The sequence below is a fragment of the Scylla paramamosain genome, chromosome 24 (assembly GCF_035594125.1).
Source record: "Scylla paramamosain isolate STU-SP2022 chromosome 24, ASM3559412v1, whole genome shotgun sequence".
Taxonomy (NCBI): Eukaryota; Metazoa; Arthropoda; class Malacostraca; order Decapoda; family Portunidae; genus Scylla; species Scylla paramamosain.
The window spans coordinates 3,535,001-3,545,000 of record NC_087174.1 but is presented as its reverse complement, the minus strand read 5'-3'; the positions used below and the strand labels follow the sequence as shown (position 1 = coordinate 3,545,000).

The following is a 10,000-nucleotide window of genomic DNA, read 5'->3' as shown; positions in this document are numbered from 1 at the left end:
CCACCATCACCACCTTTCCTTCCATTTTTTACACCTAATATCAAACTTAAGATCAAAAATATCTCACGTGTTCATGGTTTTACGGTCTCTTCTCTCTATCTCTCTCTCTCTCTCTCTCTCTCCCTCTCTCCCTCCTAAAACCTACAAGGGCCAGTCCAGTTTTATGAGGGCGTTATAAATTCTGAAAACTCAAATTTCCTCTTTTTTTGTGCCATTTTTGTTCCTTTCTAAGATGCGAGAGGGAGAGAGAGAGAGAGAGAGAGAGAGAGAGAGAGAGAGAGAGAGAGAGAGAGAGAGAGAGACGGTGTTATAATGTGTAGCTTAAGTTGTGGCTCTCTCTCTCTCTCTCTCTCTCTCTCTCTCTCTCTCTCTCTCTCTCTCTCTCTCTCTCTCTCTCTCTCCACTGTATTAGACGGTTATGATGTTGTTATCTTTGCATAAATTTCATATATATATATACGAGTACTCTCACTGATAACAACAATATAAAGGAGGAGGAGGAGGAGGAGGAGGAGGAGGAGGAGGAGGAGGAGGAGGAGGAGGAGAACAATAATAATAATAATAATAACAATAATAATAATACGAAGAAGAAGAAGAAGAAGAAAACACAATGAAGAGAAGAACTAGTAGAACCAAAACAAACGACAACAACAACATGCAGATCAAATACAAGAACCATAAGACTCTTCAAAGTTTTTTTTTATTAATTCATCTATTTATTTATTTATTTTTCCAGTGCTTTCTCTGGTATTCTCACCCAGCGTCCCTCGAGTGTAGCCTCCGATACAAACACACCTGTGCCCTTGAGTCTCCCGGCTTACCTGTACATTAGCCTTCCCTCAGGTGTGATCCTAAGGCACGCACTCATTAATATCTCATTTAAGGACCAACCTGCCCCAAAATTACCTGTACAAATTGATCTGTCAGAAAGTTACTGTTTAATCTTCCCTGCCTGGTGTCGTTCCTTCCTTTGTGTTCCTTTGTGTGTATTTTGTTTATATTTGTATTTTGGTACGGAGGTGAGAAGTTAAGTTTAATTTTTCTACCTGTTCAAGTTTACCTGTATGAGTTAACCTGCTGGAAAGTTTTGATTTAAGCTTCCCAATCAGGTATCTTTTTAATTTATTTTCATTGTTTGTTTGTTTGTTTGTTTGTTTGTTTGTTTTTGTATATATTTCAAACTCTGGCGATCTTCATTTTTTTTTTTTTAGTTTTGTTGCCCTTAATACCAAACACAGTAACTATAGATAACAAAAAAAAAACAATCAAAGCAGAACAACACGGCATGAAAACATTACATAAACGAGAAAAAAAAAATAGCGGAAGAAACTAAAAAAAAAAAAAAAAAAAAAAACACACAGACAGATACAACAACAATAAAGAGGAAAATAAACACAAACGAAAAGAGGAATTACTGCCATAAATGTATAAGGAAAACGGACAGAAAAGAGAAAACACCCAATAAAAATGAAGAAAAGGAAAGAAGAAGAAAACCAGATCTTACACACCATCTGGTCCAGGCCACAGGAAGAGGAAGAGCAAGAAGAGGAGGAGGAGGAGGAGGGAATGTGGGAATGAGGGAGGGAAAGGAGGAGCCAAGGATGGAGGGGAGGGAGGGAGAGAGGAAGAGGGAGATAAAGATAGCTAATGGGAAATGTGTGTGCGAGGAGAAACGAACACAAAAATGAGAGAATTGGAGAGGAAGAGAAAGAGAGGACAGGAAAGAAGAAGAGCAATAAGAAAAGAGAAAAAGAGAAAGAGCATGTGAAGGAGAACAATTAGAAAAAAAAAATATTAAAAGATAAGAGACCAGTAAACGTGTGTGTGTGTGTGTGTGTGTGTGTGTGTGTGTGTGTGTGTGTGTGTGTGTGTGTGTGTGTGAATATTTAACGTAATTGCCAGTGGGAAGTTGACAAACCGACGCGAAACCACGAAGAGGGGAAAGGAATGGAGGAGGAGGAGGAGGAGGAGGAGGAGGAGGGAGGAGGTGGAGGAGGAGGAGGAGGAGGAGGAGGAGGAGGACAACGAAAAATATGCTGGGAAAAACTGTAACTCTGGCATGAGAGAGAGAGAGAGAGAGAGAGAGAGAGAGAGAGAGAGAGAGAGAGAGAGAGAGGAGAGAGAGAGAGAGAGAGAGAGAGAGAGAGAGAGAGGAAAACTTTGGAAGGAGATGACATTACTAGCGAAAAAAAGATAATAATGACGCTATCTCTTTACTGAGGGCAGGTAGAGAGAGAGAGAGAGAGAGAGAGAGAGAGAGAGAGAGAGAGAGAGAGAGAGAGAGAGAGAGAGAGATGGATAACTAAATAAAGGAAGATCGAGTGACAGGTGAAAGGGTTGATAGAGGACACACGGAACGGGAGATAAGGTAAGGTGAGAGAGATAAAGGAGAGGAGAGAGGGAGAGAGAGAGGGGGGGCAGGAGGGGGGGTAACACAGCAATTTCCTTTAACCACAGCAAATAACGTTCCACCTCGGTACCCTGAAGCGTTGAGGAGGAGGAGGAGGAGGAGGAGGAGGAGGAGGAGGAGGAGGAGGAGAAGGACAGGTGCTCTTTCATATGACTAAACTCTATCTTTTATATTCTCCTCCTCCTCCTCCTCCTCTTTCTCTTCGTCATATCTGTTCCTCGTTTTCCTCCTCCTCCTCTTCTTCTCTCAACCCTCATAAATCTGCCACAAACACCATAACTTACACACACACACGCACACACACACACACACACACACACAAACACAGAAGCATAACACTGCCCGAGGAGACGGTGTGTGTGTGTGTGTGTGTGTGTGTGTGTGTGTGTGTGTGTGTGTAAACATTGGTCGGCTTGTGTTGATCTCTGCCTAAATATTCTTGTAAACCTTAACTGACAAACAGAACGGAGAGAGAGAGACGAGGAGAGAGAGAGAGAGAGAGAGAGAGAGAGAGAGAGAGAGAGAGAGAGAGAGAGAGAGAGTGGTATTGGAAATTTATGAAGGACATATTTGCTTTTAACTTTGCCCCGAAACATAACACGATTTTATGACCAAACATCAACAACAACAACAACAACAACAACAACAACAACAAATACAAATAATACGAAACAAATGGCATGCACTTCAGCTTAGATAATGGCAATTGTGGTGATGATGGAGCAATAACGTGTGTGTGTGTGTGTGTGTGTGTGTGTGTGTGTGTGTGTGTGTGTGTGTGTGTGTGTGTGTGTGTGTGTGTGTGTGCAAACAGTACACATTAAGGTTACTCACCCTTGCCCTGCAGTACCTCCCCCGCACGGTACTTCCTGCCCACCCTCCGTCTGGCTTTGCCCCTCTGGCTCCCCTCGCATAGGGAGCCGCCTCGCCCCGTTTTTTGGCCCCGAGGAGCACGTGGAGGGCGCGGACCCTGCTGGGGGAGGGAGAAGAAGCCGAGGGGCCGCCTAGTGGGGCGGTAGGTGCTTGTGGTGATGGAGGACACGTCGGAGTAGGATCTGGTGACCCTCCGCCTGCCGCCACGATTCACACTCTCGTAGATGCCGTCAGGAGGCAGCTGGAAGTGTGCGGTGTCCTCGCGAGGGTCAGCGGGGCGGTGGTGGTGAAAGTCACTGGTGTCCTCGAAGGTGTTGGCAGGCAGGGAGGTGTCGTGGGTAATGGGGTGGAGAGGCGGGTGAGGACGTGCTGGGAGAGGCGGGGGGGACGCGCCTCTTGGCTCCTCCTGCGGGAGATAAGAGAGACAAAGTGGGCGTCAGAGGCGGCAAGTAATGCCGTCCCGGCGTGTGTTTACACTGGGAACAAACACCGCGATAAGAGGAGGCTGAGGAACACACTCACCTGACTCACGCCACGACGACCACGTTTGACGGCCCGCGGGGTTCGGTGCTGTCGCGTCCCCAGCGTGGCGCCCTTCTCCAGGCTGCCCTGGGGCTTGCGGGGCGTCGAGTGCTGGTTCTTTCCAGTCTCTCGCCATATCCTGGAGGGAGTGGTGGGGGTCACGGCGCGGCGCTCCGAACGCCAGAGACCTTCGGGCAGCGGGGGAGTCGCTGTCCCGGGACCCCGAGGAATGAGTCACCCACGAGTCGGAGTCGTCGCCGGGAATGGTGCAGTACTCGTGGTCCAGGAACTTCTGCACGTCCAGGATGTTTGGGTCATCAGCCAGGGTGGCGGGGCGCCGCACCGCGATGGGCGTGAGGTAGGTGTCGTCCTCGGCCGTGGAAGCCTTGGCCTCGGGAGACTCGTAGCACGGGTTGCTCTGCAGCCATAGGTTGGCTAGCGGCTTCCTGCCGGTGGGGTTCTGACGCACCACATTCGCCAGGCGCGCGTTGCGGAGGTTCTCCTTCTCACAGAGGGCTCGCTGCCGCTCCTCAGGAACACTGTCCCGGCGGTGAGGTTCAGGGGAAGTGTACATGGGATTTCCCACATACCAGGCACTCTTAGACTTGTCAGAGGCGTGGGCGCTCACCACCCGCGCTTCCTTTTTCACCTCCGGGCTGAGGTACATCGGGTTGTCCACGAACATGAAGATGCCCACCTTGGGGGCGCCCGAGGTCTTGGTGGGCACATTTTCGGAGGGCCGCTTCTCCTTCTTGCCACGGAAGGACTTTCTGAGCCCTGGCCAACATCTTGGCCCTCCGTCAGGCGCCGCAGCTGTTCCACGAGGCGAGGACTTACGTAGATGCCGTCGCCGTAGTCGCTGTCGATGGTACAAAGGCTGACAGCGTCGGGTGACGGGGGAGAAGGTAAGGAGGATGGCGAGGGTACAGCGTCGCTGCCCTCGGCCTCAAGGTCACACGGATCACGGGTCGAGACCTCGTCCGGCACGGCCTCCATAGACCAGTCAGCACTCACAGACTCCTCGGCCTCGCCGTGGCGCAGGGAACACGGGCACTCCTCCAACATGCGCTGAAGACGGTAGTGACTCTCCTCCCGCCGGCGTCGCTGCCGCGCGCTGGTCTGATCCCACCGAGGGGTAAGGTCGCCCCCACAACCACTGTCACACTCACTCACGTCCTGAGTCGCGAGCACAGCTTCCTTCTCGGGGCGCGGCCCGACAGGCACTGAGAGCCCGGCACCCGCGTGCCCCGCGGCCAGAGGCTGCCCCGCCGCCTCATCTCCACCGGAAGTGGCAGTGTCGGGTTACTAGAGATGGTCTGGAGGGCGGGGTGGGACTGGGAGGGGCTGAGTGGGCAGGACGGGTGGTGATAGCGGGGCGAAGGCTGGCAGCTGAGTGAGGGGCGAGCAGCCTGCCCACCTGCACTACCTGACCCTTTTGTGGCGCACCGCTCCTCGCCCGCCTCCCCCGCCCCCCCAGCCCACCATTGTCCTGATTGTACACTTGTGTTCTGGGCCGTTTGTCCATCCGCGGGGAGCCAGCGGCGGCATGGCGGGGACCCGCGTGCTTCGGGTTCCTTCAAGATCTGCGCCACGGCAGCCATGAGGGGCACGCTGCTGGTGCTGGCGCTGATGCTGGCCGCGGTGCATCTCACCGGGGGAGGTCGGGCTGAGGCAAAGCACAGAGTGGGCCTTCTTGAGGGGCGCTTCCCGGGACACGGACGCTTCCTTGCCGTGTGTGGTAGAGTTGTCCCCGAGGCCGAGGAAAGAGAGCTTTCGGGGAGAGGTCCGCCAGGCTGCCCAGGGAGTGGCGGCGGCCCAGTGAGTTGTCCCGTGCCGGGGAGCCCTCGGCGGGAGAATCGCAGAACAGATTGCGGCCGACGGCACTCAGCAGCATCCTGCTCACGTCCCCGCGGCTGATGGGTGAGGCGTCAACCCAGCTCCGCCCGCCGCCACACCGCCACGACGAAGGCGCCTCCTCCTGCAGCTCCTCCGACAGGTAACCGCGACGCTCGCACTCCAAGAAACCCGGATCAGTGACGTCATGCGGGAGGCGGGGCCGAGGCACGTCGGGCGTGGTGTTCTCCGTGGGCCCTGCCTTGCCCTCCAGCTGGTCCAGACTCAGGGGCGTGCTGGGCTCCCCAAGGAGGCTGTCGCTGCGAGGGGACTGGGGACTGCGTGGGCCGCTGAGGGGACTGATGAGGGGCGTGGTGAGGCCCTCCGACACGCCGCTGTCAGGAATGTCGCTGCTGGACTGACTGCCGCCACGCGGACTCACCCTCAGAGGTGCCGCCGCCTGGCCGCTCGTCGTCGTCATCGTCGATGCTGAACTCAATCTCCATGAGGTGGCGCAGTTTTCGCTTCTTGGCGGCGCGAGGCGTCTCCTCACGGCGGGTGTTCTCGTAGATCACCGGCAGGAGGGGCTCTGGCCGCTGCCAGCTCGGCATCTTGGTTCGACTCTTCCTGGTGCCCTGGCCGGCACGCGTGCCCCTGGGAGGCGGCGGTGGCGGTGGACGCAGTTGGTGGAGGGGCATGGCTGGCTCACGTGACGCCTCAGAGTAGTCTATGTGCACGTGCTGGCCGGTGCTGCGGTGGGCGGCCGAGCCCTCGGGAGCTGTCCTGTGCGGCGGCCCGGCCTGAGAGTCGGTGACGCAAGGCTTCTTGGACGGCTGGTCCGCCAGGTGGAGCGCAGAGCAGTGCGGGCTGCCCAGGAACCTGAGGGCAACTGGCCGGTGCAGATCCCGCTGAGGCTCGGCGGTGAAGGAGCAGGTATCATCCTGCTCCTCGCAGAGTGGTGGCACCGGCAGGGGACGCTGCCGATCCAGACCCTTCTTGCCGCTGGAGCGCACCTCCGTCATGGGCAGGTACAGGAGGTTTTCGTAGAGTGGGTCCTTGGGGGGCGTGAGGCAGACCCCATGGCAGATGGCAGGCAGAGGCGGAGAAGAGAACCCCGCTTCGCCAGACCGCTCCCCCTCCTCCCCCTCCTGAGTGTACTGCGCCCTCAGGTCCTTCATGGACATGTAGATCACGTTGTCGTAGGAGGTCCTGCTGTTTTTAGAGGCCAGGCTGGAGCCTGAGTTGGCGGCGGTGGAGGGGCTGGACTCGCCCCCAACCTTCTCATAAATCGGCTCCTCCTTCCTCCGCTCCCTCCTCGCCTTCCTTCCCTCCATTCTCTGACCGTCCTTCTCCTCCTCTTCTCCTTCCTTCTTCAGGTCCCTAGCTGCGTCTGCGTCTATCATGACTCACGGACCGACCCCGCCGCTCCTTCTGCGCCTCCCACACGCCGCGCAGCACGCCGCACGCCGCAGACGGAATGTCCGCGATAGAGTGTCGCTTGAGGGGCGAGGGCACGCTCGCCCCCGCGCCGCGCCCCTCGCTTCCCGCCGCGACCCCGGGGTGACTAGAGGGGCCAGGAGGACGAGCACGGGACACGGACGAGGAGCGAGACCTGCAGAGAGAGAGAGAGAGAGAGAGAGAGAGAGAGAGAGAGAGAGAGAGAGAGAGAGAGAGAGAGAGAGAGAGAGAGAATAATATTTACAACAATAACAACAAAAATCTGGCACAGCGTCACAGGCAAATCAAAAACAGTTTCGCGCTGAGTGACACACTTGCACTAAAGCTGAATATTCTGTACTTATCTATCGAGAGTTTGTGATAATTTTTGGTCACACAGTTCGTGCCTAAGCTGATGGCACGACGTAATTGTCACTACACTTACACTACATGCGGCCAGTTCATTTGAATACCGTCATTACCTACAAAGAAATCAGTACTAATAAAATTACTTAAATAATCTTATACTTCACTCCACTACCACCACTACAAACTGTCCACTTCGTCCAGTCTCTAAACATTCTACAATAGTTTCCCCACTTTTACGTTTTCTTTCACAAGCTTATGGTACTCACAGAAAACGTTAAAGAGGGGTAACTATACTAAAAGGGAGTCGTGTCGGTGTCCAGCAGATGAAGGTTACTTTATGGTACTGCTTTCCCCAGTATTTCACCTTTGTATTATTTATAAAGTTGATACCGCGCAGAGTAGCAAGCAATAAAAGTAAGAAGAAAACGTAGGTGGTGAAATCCTAACGTAGATTTTTGTAATAATAATTCTTTTAATCTTCGTCTCCTCATCTTTTCCTCCTCTCATCTTGCCCGTCTGTCTCACCACCCTCCGTACCGCACACATTACCTGTCATCCTCCTCCCATCACATCATATCCTACTCATCCCCTATCCTGTCCCACTATTGTTCTGTCCCTCACGTCTCTCAACATTTTCCTTCCCATTAAACCTCACCTCTTATCCTCCTCTCCCTACCACCTTAACTCAATATTTCCTGCATAGAGAACTGCCAGTCTATTTTCCCTCCACACACGTCACCGTCCCTCCAGACACTCCAACGCCCCTCCAGATACGTCGCCCCTCAACTCACCGCGTCCTGGAGGTGGCGGGGGCGCGGGAGCGATGTTCTTCCTGTAGCTTGGAGGCCGAGGCGCCGAGGGGGTCAGGTCGCACTAGGGGACCCGGCCCTGGACCTCGCTGAGAGAGAGAGAGAGAGAGAGAGAGAGAGAGAGAGAGAGAGAGAGAGAGAGAGTATGATATATTTGTTTCGTGAAATTACAAAGTACATACGAACATATTTAAAGAAAAAAAAACAAACATACATTCTAAGTCTTGAGTCGAAAGGGAAGAAATAATAATGAATTCTTTATATTTCATTTTAGTGTCTGGATAAAATCAATTAAAAATAAACAGATAAACAAATAGAACGACATCGCCTCAATATCAAATCAAATGAATAACCTCACTTTACGTAACTACCAAAAAAGAAAACAAACAAATAAATAAATAAAAGGAAAACTAACAAAAAAAAAAAAAAAAACACCAAACCATCACAAACTTACCTGAAAACTTCCTTTGGTGCTGCGGGCGAAGGGCTGCAGGTAAGGCGGCAGGTGGTGGGCGTGCTGGTGTGGGTGGGGATGTGGATGTGGGTGATAGTGATGGTGGTAGTGGTGGTGGGGGTAGTGAGGGTGGAGGGAGGAGGTGGAGAGAGACTGCAAATACTTCCTAACATCACTGTAATCCCCATTTGAGAGGTCAATAAGTGGCTTCCTGCGGGGGTCGGCGGGGCCCCGTGGTGGGGGGTGATGGGGGGGCGGGGGAGCAGGGCGGCAGGGGTGTGTTCTAGTCTCATATACACGCTGCCGCTGTCACTGTCCGTCACCTCCCCCGTGAACAGCCGCAGGGGATCCAGGGGGTTACACCTGTGGGGAAATGGGGAAGGGGGAAGGAAATGGGGGATGAAGGAAGGGGAGTTAGTGTATTTCTGTCATTTTTTTTTATACGGAAAGATTGGTATATTTTTTTTTTTTTCTCTCTCTCTCTCTCTCTCTCTCTCTCTCTCTCTCTCTCTCTCTCTCTCTCTCTCTCTCTCTCTCTCTCTCTCAATCACCTGGTATGCTTGTGTTGTTTCCTCCTCCTCTTCTTCTCCTCATGGTGGTGGTGGTGGTGATGGTGGTGTTGGTGAGCGGACCTCCACTTTTGTAACAGTCCCCTCATTTTCTTTCCCGTTCTCCCCCTCTCCGTTTTCTATCACCTTGGAGGTTGAGCGTACCTGCGCCACTTTCACCTGGAGGGCAGACACGAGTAAACCAATGAGAATTATTAAATGAAAAACAAGAAAGACTAGAGTTTGCTCAGTACTATTATGTGATCTGTTCGTGACGTAAGTTAAGGGAAAGACTGAAAAACGTGCTACGCCTCAGTCTGTTACAAGATTTAGTGGCGAAAACAAGCCAAATCAGAACACCCAAGACATGACTAACGGTTGCTCAACACAGCCTTTAGAAAACAGAAATGAAGTTGAAACATTCGTACATCACAACTTGGAACATTTAAATCTAAAGTAGAAGGGTAAAACTCTATTGTTGTGCCTTGGATTGCCTTGGATGCTGGGCGGTGCTGAGGAAGTCTACGGGATCAAGATGAAGTGTTTGATCATCTGAGTAAGAGGGGCAAAGGCAGTATACAGTAACATTCTCTCTCTCTCTCTCTCTCTCTCTCTTTAACTGCCAGATCTTGCAAAGCCCAGACCCGTGGTGTCTTCAGTGTTAACGTACAGGAACTGGTTACTGATTTATTGTAAGTTAAGTACCATATTCTCAAACATTTAACAGGATTTTAGTGAAAGATAT

The 10,000-nt window shown here is 52.5% G+C and overlaps 2 protein-coding genes across 4 annotated transcripts in view; both read right to left on the bottom strand.

Moving 5' to 3' along the window:
- The window catches only part of LOC135112588 (regulator of G-protein signaling 3-like), a 60,039-nt gene extending 55,581 nt beyond the window's left edge, over positions 1 to 4,458 (bottom strand). Inside the window, exons 1-2 of one of the 2 annotated variants that reach the window (XM_064027075.1) lie at positions 3,806 to 4,458; positions 3,245 to 3,689 (exon numbers count right to left, since the gene is read on the bottom strand). The gene's annotated coding sequence lies outside the window, so the exon portion shown is untranslated. Of the gene's footprint in view, positions 1 to 3,244; positions 3,690 to 3,805 lie in introns of those variants that run through there. The other variant, XM_064027074.1, reaches the window with a different exon arrangement.
- A 418-nt stretch (positions 4,459 to 4,876) lies between these two features.
- LOC135112589 (uncharacterized) overlaps positions 4,877 to 10,000 on the bottom strand; it is a 49,931-nt gene continuing 44,807 nt past the window's right edge. For both annotated transcript variants that reach the window (XM_064027076.1, XM_064027077.1), the window contains exons 3-6: positions 9,259 to 9,435; positions 8,708 to 9,070; positions 8,236 to 8,342; positions 4,877 to 7,250 (exon numbers count right to left, since the gene is read on the bottom strand). In XM_064027076.1, coding sequence (XP_063883146.1) covers positions 6,037 to 7,041 — 1,005 coding nt within the window. In that variant the 5' untranslated portion in view covers positions 7,042 to 7,250; positions 8,236 to 8,342; positions 8,708 to 9,070; positions 9,259 to 9,435 and the 3' untranslated portion in view covers positions 4,877 to 6,036. The remainder of the gene's footprint in view (positions 7,251 to 8,235; positions 8,343 to 8,707; positions 9,071 to 9,258; positions 9,436 to 10,000) is intronic.